The sequence below is a fragment of the Diadema setosum genome, chromosome 20 (genome assembly GCF_964275005.1).
Source record: "Diadema setosum chromosome 20, eeDiaSeto1, whole genome shotgun sequence".
NCBI classification, from domain to species: Eukaryota; Metazoa; Echinodermata; class Echinoidea; order Diadematoida; family Diadematidae; genus Diadema; species Diadema setosum.
In genome coordinates this window covers 22100317-22121841 of record NC_092704.1, presented here as the reverse complement: position 1 = coordinate 22121841, position 21525 = coordinate 22100317, and the positions used below count along the sequence as shown (strand labels likewise).

The following is a 21525-nucleotide window of genomic DNA, read 5'->3' as shown; positions in this document are numbered from 1 at the left end:
AAATGTCATGAAACCAGTGCCATTCTTTTCGTAAAAGTTACCTTGAACATAAAGTGCCATTTTACTTGAACAGATTTATAGTTCGTACAGAAATTTGGCATACTGTATTCAAATAAAATGGAGCATGTAGATTAAAGTAAGTACATTTTTTTGATGGCATTTAACATCAAAGACCTGACTGGTTGTACAACGATAAACAAGTCATTGCCATGGTAATGGAATAGATCTCCAGGAATATTCGACCTTAAAGGACAAGTTCACCTTCATTAACATAAGGATTGAGAGAATGCAGCAATATTAGTAGAACACATCAGTGAAAGTTTGAGGAAAATTGGACAATCGATGCAAAAGTTATGAAATTTTTAAACTTTTGTGTTGGAACCGCTGGATGAGGAGACTACTAAGGCTCGTGATGTCATATGAGTACAACAGTATAAAGAAAATTATGTTAAGAAAATTCAACATATTTTCACTTTTTTCGAATAATAAAAGAACACTTGACTTGCCTCTTTCTAAAGGCAATGGGAATAATATTACCCATAACATATGTCAGCAACGAGTCAAGGGAATGTGTACTTTTTTCAAAAGATGAAATTTTGTGAAATTCTCTTTATATTTTCCTTATATTGTTGTATGCATGTGACATCATACACTGCAGTAGTCTTCTCATCCAGTGGTGACTGCACAAAAACTTCAAAAATTCATAACTTTTGAACGGATTGTCCGATTTTCCTCAAACTTTCAATGATGTATTCTACTAATATCGCTACATTCTCTCAATCCTTACGTTAATGAAGGTGAACTTGTCCTTTAATTGTGTTTCAAAGTTCATCCACCATGCAGCTCTGCTGAATCTATGTTTAGAACTTGCAGACGTCTTCGTGAAAGACTTTCAGAAGCACCTTCAAGCTAACATAGAAGAGGGGATACAACACAAAAGTATGAGTTCAGAGACACTTGTTCCTAGAATTGGACCTGTAGCTCAATCTCTGTATATCTTCGGTATGTTTGCCTGTCGACACTGATCCATATTTAGATATGTCTGTCTCCTCCTAAGCGCATTAATCACAGCACGGATATCATTCCATTACAGTCGGAATTGCGACTTTCAATGCCGTCTTCAGAAAGGGGATTTGATTGACATGGTGTCACACATATGCATTCCAGTGTGTGGAACAATCCATATCCTGCCCCACAGAGACGTGGCAGTGCACCGGTCTGCCTTTCAATGACATCTCACTCGCTCTTTACCTCTTTTCAGGAGCGTCTCCTATTGTCGGTGTTGCCGAGGCACGTTGCCATGGAGATGAAAGCAGACATTGCCAATAAGAGAGAGGACATTCAGTTTCACAAGATCTACATCCAGCGGCACCAGAATGTGAGGTAAAGTGACACCGTAATTTAACTGTACTCTATTTTTGTGTCCCACTTGTCATTTTTGTGGTGGAGTTGTTCTGTATTCTCAATGTATTTTGTCAAAGCTTTTATATTCATTCATTCATTTGACAAAAAAAAAACTGTTTTGAAGGCATTGGGCCAAAGATTGTGTTGAATTGAGAAGATTATGCAAATTACCTTTTTCATTGTATTATCAAACAAAAGTTTGACATCAAATATTGGGAACTTGATGGAGAGTATACAGTGTGACCATGGTAGATGGCATTGGAGCTTCTTTTTTTTTTTTCTTCTTTTGTAAATGCGGGGTAACATTGTCTGTAACCTAATGCCATCTTCATTCAAAGTTTAATGGAAATGTGGAGTGTGCGTGCAACTGTTTAAAGTGACCTTTGAAAGGTAATTCTAGAGCGTGTGGCATGAAAGATTCGCCCTTCTGTGTTAGCTGTGGGTCTTGTTTCCCGCCCGGCTGCTCGCTGCAGTACCTTACCGAATCATTTTGTACCAGAAGCGCAGAGCTGGAATTTCATCTTTCAATTCATCCCAGATGTCGGCTCCTTCATGTGATACACTTTAAAGGAAACCAAAACCCAAAGAAAAATGTGGATTGAGTGAAAGCAGCAACATTAGTAGAACACACCATCAGTGAAAGTTTGAGGAAAATCGGACCATCAATGCAAAAGTTATGAATTTTGAGAGTTTTGGTGTTGGAACCGCTGGATGAGGAGACTACTTGAGTTTATGGCATCATATGTGGACAACAATTATAAAGAAAATATAAAGAAAATTCAACTTGCTTTCACTTTTCTAGCATAATGAAAGAGCACTTGAGTATTAAACCACTTTCAGAAAGCAGGGGGAATAATTACTACCCTTAACATTATATCAGTATTAAGTTGATAGAATATGTAATTTTCATGAAAAACAAATTTTTATGGAATTCACTTTATATTTTCTTTATATTGTTGTCCACACATGACGTCATAACCTCTAGTAGTCTCCTCATCCAGCAGTTCCAATACCAAAACTTTAACAATTCATAACTTTTGCATCAATTGTCCGATTTTCCTCAAACTTTCACTGATGTGTTCTACTATTAAATGTTGCTGCATTCACTCAATCCACATTTCTCTTTGAGTTTTGGTTTCCTTTAATGTGGAGTCTTGGCCCGCGATAAAACACAGTGTAGTCCCATGTGCTAATTACTCTGTCAGGTTTAAATTGTCATTGCCTTTCTCCAACATTTAGAATCAGAACTTATACCCACATTGTTCTTGACGAAAAGGTTGATAACACTGCTAGACGGTAGATGGGCTTACAAAAAAAAAATTCTTCTTCACTTCATTTTTCCAATAGTAATACTAAAAAAAAAGAAAAAAAACACTAAAACTTTTATCTGTAACCTATATGCAATCTTTAAACAGTTCTTACAATTTTGAATATGAATGAAGAAATAATGAGAATGACATTGCATTTTCTGAAAGTGTACAGTTTGTCAGAAAGTCATGATAGTGACATGAAGAGAAAGCGCAAAATATATTAGATTGATGTTATAGTTTTGGTTGAGATGGGAATTCAGGTTTGAACTTTTAGTGGGATGATTAGAAATTACCACTTATATTTGATAAAAGAGCATACTATTCTAAGAGGAATTAAAAGTTCATTTGATGAAAATTGGTTTTGAAATGGCTGAGATATCCAAAAACAAAATAAAACAAAGTGGTCCTAAGAAATGGTGGGACCCACCTTTTAATAGGAACTCTTTGTTATTGGATATATCAAAACCAATTTTCATCAAATTACTTTTAATTCATGTTAGAATTGTATATGCTCTTTTATGTTTCATGTTCAAAGTGGTTTCTAATTATCTCACAAAAAGTTAAAAATCAGAATCTGCATCTCAACCAAAACTATATCTGCCCTTTAAAGGGACTGTACAGTACTGGCTGAGGTGGGGATTCATGTATTGAACATTCCTAAATGAGATAATACAAAACCTCGTATAAAATATGAAAGAGCATGTAATTTTAAGAAGGATTCAACGTTTATTTGATGAAAATTAGTCTTCAAATGGCTGAGATATCCAAAAAAGTGATAACAATAAAAAACTACAGGCCACACCTTTTATTATGATCTCTTTGTTTCACCTTGTTTTTGGATATCTCAGCCATTTCAAAACCGATTTTCATCGAATAAACTTTTGATACCCCTTAGAATTGCATGCTCTTTGACATTTCATAGAGTGTTTTCTGAATATCTCACAAAACGTTAAAAGCTAAATCCTCACCTCGACCAGAACTGTACACACCCTTTAACACTGTCATGGTTGATGAGTGTAATAAAGCTAATGAGGGATATTTTGTGAGTTGAACTGCAGTTGGGGGAGCAACAAATGGGAGTACACACTCTTTATAGGCAGCTGCCACTGCTCTCAGAGCTGTTTCTTAGAGCAAGAAAGACATAACATGAAACTCATTATCCCAGACAGCAATGTCACACACCGATGCCTTTCACATGACTGAAATGGGCAAAGCATCTTGGGAGAAAATGCATTTCTAATATTGATTGATACTTGCAGCATTTGGACAAGCAAAATGCACACTCAGAGAAAGAGAAGGGGGGGGGGGAGAAGTTACGGGGCAGAGTTGTCTTCATTGCAGAATGACCGGTCATTTTAAAGGAATTAACCGCGTGACACCCACGGAGTGTCAGAACCCAGTCTCTGGCTGTCGGCCGGTAGCTGGTATTGCCAGGAAATCTATGAGCGATGTTGATCCCCGCTCCTTCAGACCCCATTATCAACCTGCTGCTTATTGACATTGCAATAAGAGTGGACAGCTTTTCATCAGCTCCAATAGGAACTTGCAGACTCGCCCGGCTTTATGAAGTACTCCAGCAGTAGCTGTCAGAACTTGTGGACGAACCTGACCGAAAAGCCTTTTGAATTTCACCACTAACCACTTTAATTGATATGATTGCTATGCAGACTTTGCACACTGAGCTCCGGTGCCCTCTCAGATAAATGTTTGTTTATGTGGCTATTGTTTGATGTGGTGCAATGTTACTGATCGTATTTAGCAAGTGCTTCTAATACTGATCAAATTATAAATGTGGCTCAATATCGTAAAACCCACAAAGGTGTCTCGAAGGTTGATTGTATCCAGTGTGGATGAAAACACATGCATTAATTTCCCCATCAACTTAACTCATTCTTATCAAATAAAAAATTAAGTGATGTATTGAAAGGGGATATTTTCGCGCAAGTGATTTTTTGCGCTTAGCAGGCTAAGACAAATTTTGCATGTTATCTATCTGCGGAATCAAGACATTAATCAGTGGAACAATTGTCAAGCAAAAATAGTTGCACGCTTTTATTTTCGTGCTAGTTTCTGGTCTCGCAATACATGAAAATTTCCACACCGTGAAAACATGTCCACATTTACAGTACCACTTTTCCAAGTAGCCAAGTGTTGCATCTTTTTAACAATTATTAGAGCTTTCATTTCTCCTGGTATTGAAATATCCAGACATGCAAACTTTATCCAGGAGCTTTGTACCTCTTTACCATCTTTCTTGTTTGTTTGGGGAGTTTTCAGGCACACAATAGCTTGAGCTACAGTGTACTTTTTCTGTCCTGCATGTTAATTACCAGGATATTTTCAATAATTCTCTTGATGAATAAAATAGATGAAATGTAATCTTGATAAAATTTTATGTTGAGTGCTTGTATGTCCCTTTTTGAATTTTTTTCAAAACCAAAATTTGTTGTTTTTCTGTTTTGTTTTGCTTTCAGAATATTTTAATGTACATCCATTATAGATATATATATATATATATATATATATATATATATATATATATATTTGTCTCCCACAGTTGGTAACCCTGCATGTCATACGGTCCAATATTTGTGTATCAAATTCTCAATAAGTTCAGACTCAATTAGGACTGAAGTGACTACTCTAGATCCTACTTAATTGTAATACTGGCAGGGGAAGATAAAAGGCATTTTCCACCTTGATTGAATATGCATTGAATCCTGGCACCCTCCCCCCCCCCCCCAAAAGAAAAAATATGAATAAAATAAGATAAATGAATAAATGAAGACCTGCCAAGGCTATTGTCACACGCAATCTGCGTAAATGTGATGGTTAATAGCGGATGTCTCTTTGTCTTTCTGCCTTGGTTGTGCATTGAGGTTTTGACAAAGAAAAAATATATAAATTATATAAATGAAGGTTGGACAAGGTAGTCAAGTGACCAGGAAAAGCATCTGCCTGGGAGGAAATAGTCTATCCTCTCTTGGTTTCATGAACTCCATAGTGACACAAATCAACATCTTGACAGTCATGAAATGATGATGATGATGATGATGGTGATGATGGTGATGATGGTGATGATGGTGATGATGGTGATGATGGTGATGATGATGATGAGGAGGAGGAGGAGGAGGAGGAGGAGGATAATAATGATAAAAGTAAGTGAGATGATTTAAAGTATCAGCCAAATCCACTCTGTGGCGTGCTGTAGGTGCAGAAAAGAGAAGGTTATAAGGAGTATAGAAAGAACAAATTAAAACAAAATCATAGAAAATCAAAAAGAGACATTAAACAAGTGGGGTTTTTAAACCACTTTTGAAGCAGTCTGATGAAGGGCAATATTTCAAAACTAAAGGTATATCATTCCATAAGGTGGGACCGCCATGAGCAAAAGCTTGTGTGCCCCAGGATGTCGCAAATATTGGAATTACTTCTTACTTTTGCCTTAATAACATGTACTCGAGATAACGTGTGATAGAGGGGAGACTTTAAAGTGCATGACTGATACATATTTGGAATCTGAAAAATAATCACAAATTCAACCGGTACTCATCCACTTTTATCTGACTATGAAGAGGTTTTAGAGGCTGTGCTTCCCTGTTTGTTCTAATGATGAGGTTTTTGTTCACTCACCAAATAATTATCTCGTGTGAAGAGGCTGAAAATATGCAGAATTATAGATATGTCTTGATAAATAGATAGATAGGTAGATAGATAGATAGATAGATAGATAGATAGATAGATAGATACTGTAAAAATGGAAATTTTCATGCATTTTGCACAACTAGAAACTAGCACAAAAATAAAAACATACCAATATTTTTGCTTGCCATTTGTTCTAGTAATGAATGTCCTGATTCAGTGGAATTAAAAACATGTGGAATTCATCTTACCCGGCTGAGTACGAAAAATTACTCGCACAAGAATATCCACTTTTACAGTAGATAGCTTTGAAGAGTTAGATAGGTAGATAGATAGATAGATAGAGAGAGAGAGATAGATAGATAGATAGAAAGATAGTTAAATAGATGGATAAATATATAAAACATATTCAAACATATTTTGCAAGCCTCATTCACTCTCAAGAGCTGTGATGTCACAAATATTTATAGCTTACTTAAACATATCTTGAAAGTGTCCTCCATTTCAAAAAGAACTGCTATCAATAGTAAAATCAAACATTTTTGAGAATGCTTATGTCCTCCAAAGCCATAACTATTTCCTTTTCTCGAGAATTTTCTTGAAAGTAGGAGGTTGTTTTGTTTCTAATTCAGTAGAAGATAATTATTGGGATTCTAAGAATCTTTTCGGCTTCATTGTCCATGATGACTATGGGGAGAGTTAGTAACTCCATTTACAGTTTTGTTGTGTTTCAATTTCTGTAACAATGTGAGATACAATTAGTGACGTATTTTCACTTGGCATCATTCTGGAACGTGTAAAGCATTTATCGTCTCAAGAGGAGACAGAAATAGAAAGATAGAAGGTCTTCTCTGTAATTCTGACATTTGTAGGGTTTTTCCCCGAATGTAGTATATAATGTAGATGACACGCAGCATCTGAACACAGAACATGTTACATTTTGTACTTTTACGCGGTCTGTCTTCGAAGTACTTTACAGAGAGCAGAGCTTGATTCTGTCGATAATCAGCGGCATTCAAAGGCAGAAGCTGATTGGTGTATCTTTTTTTGTCAAACAACAGCAAAAAAAATGTATGATTTTTGCCAAAGTGATGAAGAGGGATAACAAAGGCATGGTGAATGTCTTCAGGCAGTGGCAGATCCAGGGGGGGGGGGGGGGGCACACCGGGCATGCGCCCCTCTTTCTTTTTTGTTAAAGCAAAAGAAATAAAGAAAAAAAAAGGGGGTGCGTGCTCCCCTTTGATTTTGCAAAGGTGTCTCTACTTTACAGAATTCCTGGATCTGCCCCTGTTCAGGTATTGTTTCTCCCTTTTGGAAGAGATCAAATCCCATGATTTAGAATCTTTTCCTTTTTTTTCTCATGGAATAAAATTGGGGTTTTACCAGTAAAGCAAGCTGACAGAAAATAAGAATAGTAACAGGATGCATCACAGTGCATGCCACATTCCATTTGATCAAGAAATATTAGTGAGGAAATCAAATGATAATCTGTTGACCGAGGGCTTCCTGTCCTTGTCGGCATCCTCTGTTTTTTGCACAGTCATTCTATTTCTTTCATTCAAGTCTTTAATTCATTTATTTATTCATCCCTTCATTTTTAAAGATTGATAATGAAGCCAATATTCAGTCATATGCTGTTTTTCTGTGAGTCCCCTCCCTCTTTCTCTCTATATATATATGTGAACCTGCACCTCAAAACAAACAAAAAGTCGCCAGACATGAATTTTTAGTTAAGACCATATTCTAAAAGAGCAGACTTTAAGCTTTACAATGATGTACAGCTGAACCTCTCGTATCCGGACAAGTCGGGACCGGGGCTCATCCGGAAAAGGGATTTGGCCGGATACGGGAGACTCAATGCTTTATACATGTACATATACATACTATACACGTGTACTGATGTAGCCCATTGTAGTACCACATGTAGTAATGTGTATACTGCAACCTTTTCCTTGTTACACTCAGTAACAGACCCCAAAATAGAGGTTCGTGTTTGCAAGAATGAAATCATTAACCGCTTCTTTTATAAATTCTTGGGGTGATTTACCTAAATAATTATAAAGAAATGTGTCATTAAGAAATGTATCAAGTATATGTAATTCATGTGTGTTTGTGTAGGAGTTCTCAAGTCAAGGAGTTGGGAATCCCTCTTTCCGACCGTAATTATTAAAAAAATAAATAAAAAAAATCATGGCGAGATTGCGTCCGTATAATAGAGAGATCCGGATAAAGGGAGGCCGGATAAGGGAGGTTCAACTGTATAACTCAAATTAAATGGACTCTCCTAACTTATCTAAATATTGGAAAGAAAGCACAAACTCAGGAAAAGTGTGAACTGAGAAAAGAGGCTCTGAAGTACAGTGTCTATTCAAGCGCTTTAATCTTTACCAAACCGTGCTGGCTGTGCGATGAATGGGACAAAAAACAGGAAGTAAACCACCAGAGTAACAACAATGAAGGGATTATCAGATTAAACTGAAATTAAGCATGCCTCATTAACACATTCTGTCCATAATCAATGCCAACTTTCAAAGCAGTAACACTATCCTTTCGAAAGTTATTAGAGTTGAAAGTGAAGAGTGTGGACAAGGTTTTTCAGAAATGAGAAAGGGATTCTAAAGACACACCTAATCACACTATTCTACAAAAAAAATGTTCCAGATAAACTGCTAAAAAAAACACACTTTCCTGCCTGTTTTATGATACCAAATTTTAGCATAATGTAAAAGAAGACCCGCTCTTTCAGAAAATATGAAAAAGTCAAGTTCGGCTAGGTTGACCCATTTCACTTATTTTCAGTCCTCACGCAAAATCAGTGTGTGCGACTTTATGTTCGTTTTGAGGTGCACGGTCACATATATATTCCCTTGTTCTCTTTTCCTCTCTTTGTGGTTATGTCTCCACCTCCTTTTTCAAGTCCTTTCTCGTTCTATTCATTCCTCTTGTCTTTCACACTTCCCCCTTAAGGGCGGACGTCCACTTGGGCGCGGACAAGCCCCGGAAGGGTTGCGGAAGCAAATTTTGTTATTTCGGCATCCTGTCCGCAACAGACGCGGAATAACTTTGTGAATCGGCTTGTCCTGGGACATTCCTAGGACTGTCCGCGGACTGTCCGCGGACTGTCCGCGGACTGACTGCGGACATTCCTAGGAATCACTCCGGAAGAGCGCGAAATACCTCGGAATATGCTAATCGTAGCCGGGCAGCGCGGAAACATTTAGGATTACACCAGGAATGAACGCGGACAATCAGGATGCCTTCCGGACAACAAAAGTTAGGCATGCGGACAAACTGCGGACAATACCAGGAAAATGGAAAGGTATAAATTTGGCGCTGACTTTGACTTTTCCTCATTTGACTGCTCACTGATGCTCATTGTTGTGCTTCAGCAGTAGCGGCTGATATTATATTAATATGATTGGTCAATATTATTTGATAAATGTGACCACCAAAAGTCGAAGAATAGGATTGTTTGCATGTCGGCTGACGACTCATTTTTTTTTTTTTTTATTTGTCTCATCTGGGAGAACAATTTTTTCTCTGCCATGGATGATATTCGTAAACTTTTTGAACCATGCATATATATATATTATATATATATAATATACATAAAAATGCAAATGTAAATATGTATATATAGTCATGTTGATAAGGTAGTCCACGTGTGGGCAAGATAAAAAGATAAGTAACAAAACTGCAACAAAGTTCATGCTGTATTCACCAACGATTTATTTCTTCACAAGAAATAAACCGTTAGTGAATACAGCATGATCTTTGTTGCAGTTTTGTTACTTATAGTACTAACTGTTACTTATGTTACTATATATATATATATATATAAATGTATATATATATGTTTATTTATATATAATATATATATATACAGGGTGTATATATTGTTTATTCCCTTTTTTTTTAGACATGTGCTTTATCCATCGTGAAGTATCTACATGTTTTGTCTGATACTTGCCAAATTGATCCTAATCATTAAATTTTTCTTTCTCTGATTTTTACCCTTGTGCATCTCTAACCCTCTCTTATTTTGATCACTTTTGAACATTTCCAAGCTTAGAGCTTACTAGCCTATTGTCAATGAAGTGTAAAAATGGGGAAATATTTGTAACCTACTTTAATTCACTTTTTTTGGGGGGGTTCAGCTGAGCTGTCAAATTGGACAATCGAGTTTATTTGAAACTAAAACAAAAAGAGAAGAAAAAAATATTAGGTAATAACAACTACGAAAATCATTCAGGTAAAGAATGTTTCTGAAATGATTTGTGATGCTTAATGTGTACTTAAATATATGTGACCCGCTACAACAAAATGGTCCTAAAGTCGCGCACGGTCGAAGCCGTGAAAATCGAGTTTGAAGTTACAGCATCAAAATTGGTCAAAACTTATGATTTTCTGAATTTGACATATTATTAGAGTCTGACATGTCTTCTATCATCTGTCGAAATTTTGAAGCAAAATGATGAAAGGAAAGACCAAAAAATAGCGTTTTTCTGGGCCATGTTTTTTTGGCATTTCAACGAAGCAGAAACTGGTTCGAACATTTGGATTGAGCGCCACACATAGGCTCCGCCCCTAACAACGACCAGAGTGATCTCATTGGTCAGTTTGCTGCTTGCCGCTAACCGAAGCGTGAAGCTCGCACACTACCCAGTCGACTGGTGCGTGCGGGCGGGTTGCGCTATGCCTAGCCGCTTCTCCTGACATCCTGGTCGCTGATTGGTCGGTGAGGAGACCGCCGACGCTGTGTTTGAATGAGCATTTCGGGGGTTGCTAGGGCTTAACTTCTATTGTCCGGAGGTGAATACTGACGTGCGTGTCTCTTGATTGTGATTGCGTCGCAAGGAGAACTTTTAGGGCGCTTTTCTCGAAACAGTGATTTCCCAGACGTCTTGACATGCTCTCTTTTAAACATCGATATCTCCGCAGCCGATTATTTTTATGAGACGTGTTATATATCAATTTAAAGCAGAAAGATTAGGAAATTATGTCATGCAATTTTCAAATAATCGACCTCGTCCGACTTTAGGATCATTTTGTTGTAGCGGGTCACATATACACTCAGCAAAAAAACAAAGCAAAAGAAAGACAGAACTTTATCACTTTTTCGAGTTCATGATCTATTGCTTTTTCTCTCATTTCACTTGAATTTTGAAGCCAGAAAATTCTTCATTTTCCTCCATCATCTTTAGCTTTCATTGTTATTTTGGGCTTCAAAAATATTACATTGTCATGAGACCACAGGTATTTCTTTGCAATTGAATTCATGCTTTTTAGTGTGATGAATTTGTCTTTTGTTCTAATATGTTGTATCATTAGAAAGCATTTACGTATGAATAACAACTTGTTCATGTTTATATAATACATTAACATTTAGCCAAAAATTCTACGCTTTTTTACTGAGTGTACTTCCACCTACTTTTGTTATTTTTCAGCTGGGCTGTCACATGGAACAACCTAGTTTGTTTGCAAATAAAATACGAAAACAACATAAAGGAAAATGTAGTATAGTAAGTAATAGGAACCAGGAAAGTCACTCAGATGAAAAATAATTTCTGAAAAGATCAAATTAAAACAAACTTACTAGGAAGTTAGGGGGCTGATTTCACTTCTTTCTGGTTGCTTTTGGCACAGTCTCTACTACCTTCTTCTTTGCCTTCTGGGACCGGAAATTCCTTAGATTTACCTGTTCTTCATAGCTAGACGAAAGGTGTGCCTGTGATGGGGATATTTGCATGGGGGCTTCGCCTCCCTTCTTGCTCATTTTGCGTTTCATTGGCATGACGCTCGCGGAAAGTGTCGACACTTTCGTGTCTGGATCACAAAATTTCCGCATCGGTTCCGGACACTTGCATATATAGATCCGCATCGGCTCCGCGCTGTCCTAAAACATTCCTGGTGTCTTCCGCTTTCATTCGCGAAGCTTCCCCACACCGCGGGATTCTTTCCGGAGCGTGTGCGGAAGGAGCGGAAGGGTTCCGGACAAGCGGGACATCCTCAGGACATCGTCAGGACAAGTCGCCGAAGGTGTCAGTAAGTTCATTTCCGCGTCCAAATTTTGGTCTCGATCAAAATTTGGACGCGGAAATTTTTCTCTCTCCCGAAGGTGCGGAAACACCCGGACATGTTTAGGACAGTGAGCGGACACGTTCAGGAACGTGCGGACAGGTTCCCGAAGGAGTGCGGAATACCAAATTTGCATTCCGGGGCTTGTCCGCGTCTTGTCCGCGCCCTAGTGGACGCCTGGTCTAATCCAACTGTCATCATCTGTCATTATGACGGCCAAGAAGAAAACAAGGCAAGCCTCCATCTTGTAAATCACACCATGGCAGTAGATAACGCCACAGCTAACCACTTGAGGAATCCATCCTGTGATGGACTGGCCAGAGCACGCAACTTTTAATACCAGCTTCGGAGAGGGCAGATGCATTTCTCCCTGAGATCTTTGTCAGCCATCCGGCAGAATATGAAAATGTGACAAATGATAATTCTTGTCTGGTGTGATGAAGGGTGCTAGTCTGAAGAGGAGGAGGAGGAAGGGGAGGGGGAAGAAGAGAAAGAGGAGGAGGAAGAGGAGGAGGAGGATGTGGAGGAGGGGGGAGAGGAGGAAGAGGAAGAGATAGAAGAGGAAGAGGTGGAGGTGAGGGGTGGTTTAAATTTCTGGAGTTTGGAGGCAAGGCCAGGCTTCTTCGTGGCCAGACCCTGACCTTTCTGCACAGGAATAGATGAAGCCCTGGTTTCATGTCTGGTGATGTAGAGCTTCACTACTTACCAGAGATACAATGGTTGACAGTGAATTTCCCCACTCCTGTAATCCCCAAGGTGTGTGTGTTGGGGGGGGGGGGAGGGGATATTAAAGGACAAGTTCACCTTCATAGACATGTGGGTTGAGTGAATGCAGCAATATTAGTAGAACACATCAGTGAGAGTTTGAGCAACATCGGACAATCCGTTAAAAAGTTATGAATTTTTGAAGTTTCTGCTCAGTCACGGCTGGATGAAAAGACTACTGTCGCTTGTGATGTCACATGAGTACAACGATATAAAGAAAGAATAAAGAAAATTCAACTTATTTCCATTTTTCTGGCATAACAAAAGAACACTCGACTTCTCTCTTTCAGAAGGCAGGGGGAATAACATTGCCCTTAACATACGTCAGTAGCAAGTCGAAGAAATGTGCACTTTATTCAAAAAGTAAAGTTTCATGAAATTCTCTTTTTATTTTCCATATATAGTTGTACGCATGTGACATCATACACTGTAGTAGTCTTCTCTTCCAGCAGTGACTGCACAGATACTTAAAATATTCGTAACTTTTGAACGGATTGTCCAATTTTCCTCAAACTTTCACTGACGTGTTCTACTAATGTTGCTGCATTCTCTCAATCCTTATGTATATGAAGGTGGACTTGTCCTTTAACTCTTTCATCACGGTAACTGTGTGTTTGTGTACAAAGTCGGTAGTATATTGAAATTATAACTCCCGGGAGGGTGAAACAAAATTTATAACACACAATATTCTCAGTATCTCTTTTACAACTCAAGTGTAAATATCAGGTAGTGTCAGCATGATATCTTTCTTCAGATATTAACAAGCAACCTGCCTGATGAACAGATCCCAAAAGTTAGCATTTGTTGACTATTCTTTTCTATTTCAAGGAAGTGCCTGAGGCATTTGGCTGTAAATAGAGTTAAAAAAAAAACTATCAACATGTGTCCTAGGAAAATGGTTGTATAGTTTTGCATATGTACAGAAGGCTGCAATATCCTTTGATGAACTTGAAAATTGTCTGACAGTGAAAACCCAACAAATGCCCTATTGTGGGTAGTCTACTATACATGTAGCATAATGCTTAAGTCATAGAGAAGCACTGCATCATTACATGCAGAATTCGAAGCACATAAACCTAATGTCCAGATGCAACTTCCTCCGCATCAGCAAGTTAAACCCTTTAACACAAGGTTCTAAAATTCAGTGGACTTTGCATAAGATAGACCCCCAAGGTTACCACATTTGATGCGCTGATCTAAGTTGTTGTACATGTATCTGAGATATGCTGAAGTGCTTCATAGATTTCATCATCTGCATGTACCTCAAGCTCAAATCAGGTTCAAACCTCATAACCCCTTGCTGCATCCACTAGCAACCAGTCTCTTACCCCCCCCCCCCCACCCTCATTTTGGTATTGTCGTAAAATCAAATTGGGCTCGAGCGTAGGAATATGGTTACCCTAAGGAGATGATACCAGCATCCGTCATGGATCCCTACACAAGTGGCTCCTAGCTCCGCAGCAAGTCAGTGTATCTCTCTCCCTCTCTCTTTTTCTCTCATTCTCTGTTTTCTCTGTCTGTCTGTCTGTCTGTCTGTCTGTTTCTCTTTTTGCCTGTCTTGTCTGTCTGTCTGTCTGTCTGTCTGTCTGTCTGTCTCTCCTTCCGTCTCTCTCAAACTGGCCCTGGGAAGAAAACTGATGGGCAGTCGGTCAAAGCACCCACTCGAGAAGTAGCGTGGCGATATTGCTTCTGCTGTACTAGTCATCTCGCTTTACCTTGCTTGCCTCATCCCGTTGCCATGGCAACCATAGCGTGTCTTCCACTAGTGATTCCTATCCCCCTTGCAATAAAGCAATCAATTCTGGCATGAGGGTCTCAATGTTGAAATCTAGACTTGTTTCCAAAGATAGCCAGTGAACCATGGCCATCATACCATAGGAGCCATTCAAGACCCATTCACACACATTTAAAAAGTGTGATGCGAATCTCAATTAAAATCATGCTATTTTGCTCTCTTTTGTTCACACATACAGACACTATAAAAAATTAAAAAAAGAGATTGTGACTGAAATCACACCAGCTCACAAAAACTTGTAATCCAAATCGCTCTGGTGCCAGTGAGGCCAATCTATACTTGCATGGGTCTAGGAGATTTGACCTGACTTTGACCTGACTGTCCTGCACACCTTGCATCATGGGATGTGAAAACTTTGAACGGTTTCTCAGACCTTCATACACACTTAACATGGTAAATAATCGCAACTATTCATGAAAAAAAATATCATTATTTCAGAAACATCACTCTTTTAGAGGTGCTTGGACTGTGATATGAATCTCTGCAATTATCAGGTCCACACACATTAAAAAAATGTTTTGTTTTGTTGGTTTTTTGGGGGGTTTTTTTGGCATCCAGATTTGAATTGTGACACTAACAGATACAAATGGGGCTACAGTGTGTGTTGATTGCTGTGTGAATAGGCCTTTATCTTCCTTTCATGTAATCAATGCAGAAGACTTTAATATTCAATTGGCCAGCACTAGTAAGACTCGACATGATGCGAATTATTAAGCTCTTTTGCAAATTATTGTATTAATTCTGCAATAATCCCAAACACAATAATGTGAATACTGAAACACACGTATTTTTTTTTTTTCAGTGTGGATATTTTTTAGCAAATTTGGTGTTCCTCTGAACTGCAGCAAAAATTATGACACTCCAATGTGTCTGGAGTCAAGTTAGACATATATGATAATATAATTTAAGTATTCTTATCCTCAAAATTATAAACAGACAAAGTCCTGCTGAATTTGCCAAGCAGAAAAAAAAAAGTAAGTAGTGCAAATGTTTGCACTTTTACAAAGAATTCTTTAGCTAGGAGACATGCTCAGTATGTTGAGTTGACCTTCTGCTTTCCAGCATGCACCGTGATGTCAGTCAAACATCCGCTTTCTGAAATTTCAACCCAGACATTTCCGCTGGCCGATAACATGCCCCTGTCTTGCCCCTTTGCTGAAGTGCCACATAGCCTCTGGCGCTCTGCAAATGTAAAAAAGAAAGAATAAAAAAATAGAAAGAAAGTTCAAGCAGCAAACTTTCTATTTGCGGACCAGTGACCCTTAAGGAATGGCCAGCCAGTTGGGGTATCTATTGCCATCTTGGTCTCAATTTGTCACCTCCTTCATCCCACATTTTCCTCCTTTTTTATTCTCCTGGAGGCTAAACAGTATTTTGTGATGTCCTTTTATTTTTAACTTGCTGCAAAGCGTGTCCCATATCATTGCATCTCTGTTTTCTGCTATCCTTCCCATCCTCACTTCTCTCTCCTGTGACTGTTATTTTATTTTCATAATCCTAATCATAACTGGGCCCTGTTTTATGAAGAGTTAAAATTGAATATAAAGTTGATTTCTATCATAAGTATATGGTATGCTGTGTGTCGAGGAAATTTAAAATTGATTCTATCTTTTGATAAAACAGGGCCCTGTACTTTCTTCTTTTATTCTTTATCACTTGCTCAAGCTGTGGGAAAAGGTCAATCTTTGATATCTTTGTCTCACGTAAACATCATCTCCAGAGTCGTGTGTCAGAACGCTTGTACATAGCAGCACACAACCCAGTGTCCTGTGCAATAATGGTATTTTGGTCATCAACTTTATAACAAGACAACATTTTCCACTGAGGTCTGACTTGTTTGAGCCTACAGCAAGAACAACTGGATTGTGCTGTAGGAAACTACTCTCCTCTTTTAAGTATTAATAGAATAGTATTCAACAAACACAACCAAACAAACATATTATCTCATCAGACTTAACTCAAAGATGGTGGTTGTGGCTGATAGAATTTTGTATGCAAACATGTAAAATTTGAGATTCCACAAAATGTTGAAACTATGTTTAGCCCATTGAGGACAGGCTGATTTTGCTACATGTACAACATGTATTTCCCGTAGACACCTGCCTGAGGATAGTCAGGACTATTCTTCAGTGGGTTAATTATAATAAAACTCTCAATTTATGGTTTAGTGTACCTTCATTCTCACAGTGGTAGTCATCTTTCAACATGGAACAGTTTTCCCTACTTTAGCATTCAAAGAAAATTTTCAGATATTGCTTCTATATAGTAGCCACACTTATGAATAATTTATGACCTCAAATTGGGCCAGTGCTCATCAGACACCCATCAAATGCCTTGCAGGGGGTGAAATACTGGGAAAGGTATACAAAATTATATACATTGTAGACTGTGTATGAAATTTGACCAGGCATGATTATACTGGGTGCCCTGTTTTCATGCGGTTTGCTGTTAGAAGGAATGATATGCCTCCGTGCGACAATGATGGTGAATCGTGTCTCGAGGAAATTTGATGAGAGCGACTGCATTACTTCTCAGAGGTTTGCCTTCTCTTTTTAGGTCATAACAAACATCTGTTGAACTCAAAGTGGTGTAAAATGGAGTAACCTGGACCCATGCACCTGTTAAGAGTGAATGATTAAAATGAAATTGAGACGTTTCGTGATATTTAAGAAAAGTGTACTTTTTTTTTTCTCAAGAGATAGAATCATACTTGACTAAGAAACAAGCCTGCAGCAAAGTCTGAGGTTGTTATGGCCTGAATATGAACGAGACAAGAGATTCTAAGTAAAGGTGTGTTTTAAATGTGTGTTTTGTTTTTGTTAGTTTTTGTAACTGTCATGTGTTTTGTGCTTTTCCAACTGATCTTGACGGACAATTGACCCATTTCCATGGATATCAAATGACCCTAGTGGAGTTCAATGTGTTGCATGCAAATAAAAATCTGCCCAGAGATGTATGCATTTTGCAATGACATGTTGATGCATTGATGATTCTTTCATCCACTACTAAATGGTCAGTTTGCGTACTAGAGGGGAGCCCCACAGTCTCACACACAGAAATTCCACAAAATCACAATTTTTATCTATACCTACATTGTGCTTGCATTCCTCCTTTTACCTGGAATCTAACTTCTGCTAGTCTACAAGTCCATGTTGCAACTTGTACTGTAACAATGAAGCCTGGATATTTTAACACAGCCTTTCAAAGTAGAGTTAACCATGACAACATTGGGTAGCGTACGGGTAATCTTTTTTTTTACCCCTGCGTAGATCAAAACGATCCCCGCAAAATGGTGCTCGGACGTTGTGGTAACTTTTGGCAAATTCTACCCTAGCCAGCAAGGGTAATTACCACAACGTTACCCCAACAACCGTTTTAGAAGAATGCAACTGTGGTAACATTGCTTTGATACACTCAACACGCATGCGCGACAATGCAGACAGGGAAAAATTGACATGCCGTGCGTCAATCACGTGCATGGATTGTAACCACTGATCTCTATGTAGTTGAGATCAGCGGTTGTAACCACGTTTTGTTGACTAACACATTCGCCTACGTGTGTACATGTACCTAGATGTCCCCAATCTGGAACAATAGGAGGGGCTAGCCGATAGGTAGGATAGTTGCATCAGAAGACACACCCCCTTCGTGGAAACCTACCCAGAGAAGGTTTTCGGTGTGTGTCTGCTATAACGATACCCCTTGCTCTCTCAGGACTGTAGTTTTATTGCCCAAGGTGAGGAATTTTGTCCTCCGGATGTTGTCCTGACATTGTCAGGGTAAGGTCTGTTAAAACCAGGGCTAGAGATCCTGGAGTAGATCACAACTGAGGTCAGTTGCATCCCTCCAAACGTACACTGCTTCACTAGAAGTTTTCAACAATCGATGAGAAGTTCATCACATACATGTAAGATTTATCGTTCATTTTTACCATCGACAGCAAAATGTGTGTATCACCAACAATATGCAGATATTAGTTGACTACAGGCAAAATATGTCATGTTGCACATGTTTTGTTTTGTCTTTGCTTGTAATTTTTTTTTTTATAGTAATCCAGTAAGTGGCAATGTGTTCAGGCTATGAAGCATTCTGCTCAGTGAATAGGTACTGTACGTCATCAATCATAATTGTGGTGTCATGCGTGTATCGTACACACTCAACTTGTGGAATTAACGAATGGCAATATAAGTCATTGTGGTTCCCGGGGGGGGGGGGGGGGATCAATGAATAATAAATAATAGATAAAAAATAAAAAATTGCCCAGGTGGGAAAGATAGAACTAAAGGAGAGAAAGAGAGAGAGAAAAAAAATCAGTGTTGACAGAATGGCAAATTCAATCAAACAGATCTTGTTTGGCGATACAGGCATCGAGAAAAAAGCAGAATATATGCGGCAGAGAGAGAGTTTCCATGAAGGGCGCCGGCGCTATTCTCACCTGATGACGGTAATAATTAAAACCTCCCCTGCCTGCCACGATGAGTGGCAATCATTGCCGTAATGGAGAGTTAATGGCACGGCTGCCCTGAACCTTTTGTGGAGTGGATGGGAAAATCAATTTGGACTAATTTCATTTTCATTCCGGCGTGTGTGTCGTGTTTTTACTGACGTATCCATCCAAACAGGTGTGAGTAAAAAAAAAATGGAAATAAAACAAAAAAACAAAAGAAAACAAAAACCTGAAGTATTCAGGTGGAAATAAAACGACAAATTTTCAGTCTTAAAGGGATCAATCTCAAACATTTAGAGACTTTAGAGACTGTGCTTTGTAGCAACCAAATTTCAAGCCCATAAGGCAATGTGCACTGTTTTTAGGTTCCCTACTATTTCTCATCTAGGTTAATGAGTTACACCAAACTTTTATAGCAGTGCTCCTTTAAGTGTATGCATGCACTCTAATTGAGATTATAAAGGAGTGTGGTATAAATGTTTACCTTGTGGTTAAAGGGACTGTACAGTACTGGTTGAGGTGGGAAGTCATGTTTTGAACATTCCTAAGTGAGATAATGAGAAACCTCTTATGAAATATGAAAGAGCATGCAATTTTAAGAAGGAGTCAACGTTTATTTGATGAAAATTGGTTTTCAAATGGCTGAGATATCAAAAAAAAAAAGTGATAATGATAAAAGACGACAGGCCACACTTTTATTAGGATCTCTTTGTTTCACCTTGTTTTTGGATATCTCAGCCATTTCAAAACCGATTTTCATCAAATAAACTTTTGATACCCCTTAGAATTGCATGCTCTTTGACATCTCATAGAGTGGTTTCTGAATATCTCGCGAAACGCTAAAAGCTAAATCCTCACCTCAACCAGAACTGTACACACCCTTTAAAGCACAAAAAAAAAAAAAAAATTCTGAGAGAAAGAGAAATAAAGGCTCATACTGCCATAATTGATTGTTTATATAAAAGAAAAACTTCCACATTAGAAAGTGAGCGGCAGATTATATGGAAGGTGAATCATGCATACATAAATTGTCTCAGCCATCAAATCAATGTGAAGCAGATCACATGAATTAGTCCCAATGTGGAGTGGCATTTGGCTGTCAATATTTGTGGCTGCTGCCCACTTAATTCAGGTAATAGTTTTCCACTAATATGAAATTATCAGTCAAGGATGAATTGAATGGCTGAAATCAACAGGTCCATGATACCTTCCATTTTGTCCCTGTAACCTCTCACTGTTCTGTATGTATTAGGTGGTAGGCAAGTCTGATGGTGCTTTCTCTGTGCAAAAGTCTTGAAATTACTCATCAATAAGTACCATTTACCTATGATAATCTTCTTAACCTGTTGAGGACGAGTCCCGAGTATACTCGGGCAGGTGTCTATGGGAAATGCATGTTGTAGCAAAATTAGTCAATCCTCAACGGGTTAATCTCTTCTGTGTCACCATATGGCCTTTCTCGTGAAGGTGAAGAAACAGAACTTAGCCTTGAAGCCAGGCTAGCAATCAGTTAGTCTTGTCTCACTTCTCTTGAAATCCACTTGTGAATTCAGTTTCATGCTGTCCTAGATATTCATGCCACGCTAAATAGGCCAATTTACAAATATCCAAATTTATGAGTTCTTTTTCTTCCTTCAGCGACCTAGTAAAAAGCAATTCCATCCACCTGTGCATACTCCATGTATTCTGATACTTGGAATGCACTTAGGATGTATTGGCTGTTGCTAAGTTTAGCAAGCCTCAGGTAAGCCTAGGGCAAGCCTTCTCGTTGTCAGGGAAAATTGTTTATTGTTAATGTGCACATGCAATACAAATCTTTAGGAAAACTGGTCTGCCTATAATCCTGTTCTAATATGACAATTTGCAAGGTTTCCGCACATTGGGCTATCATTACCTGATGTGCTTTTAATAGGATAGGCCAGGATACGAGATGCAAGCTTGACTAGTAATGCTTTCAGTACTGTATAAGCTGTTATTTTCATGTACAGATACATGTATTCTCCATTTTCGCGAGATGTTGTTTTCGCGCAGTGACGCTGTGCTGACGTAAAAGCATTATTGCTCTAGCACATCACGGCATTTCC

The 21525-nt window shown here is 38.4% G+C and overlaps 1 protein-coding gene across 1 annotated transcript in view; it reads left to right on the top strand.

The window, feature by feature from the left end:
* Positions 1-21525, top strand: part of LOC140244098 (adenylate cyclase type 5-like) — a 170306-nt gene that overhangs the window by 57487 nt on the left and 91294 nt on the right. The window contains exon 3 of the mRNA XM_072323745.1: positions 1262-1383. Within this exon, the coding sequence (XP_072179846.1) occupies positions 1262-1383 (122 nt within the window). The remainder of the gene's footprint in view (positions 1-1261; positions 1384-21525) is intronic.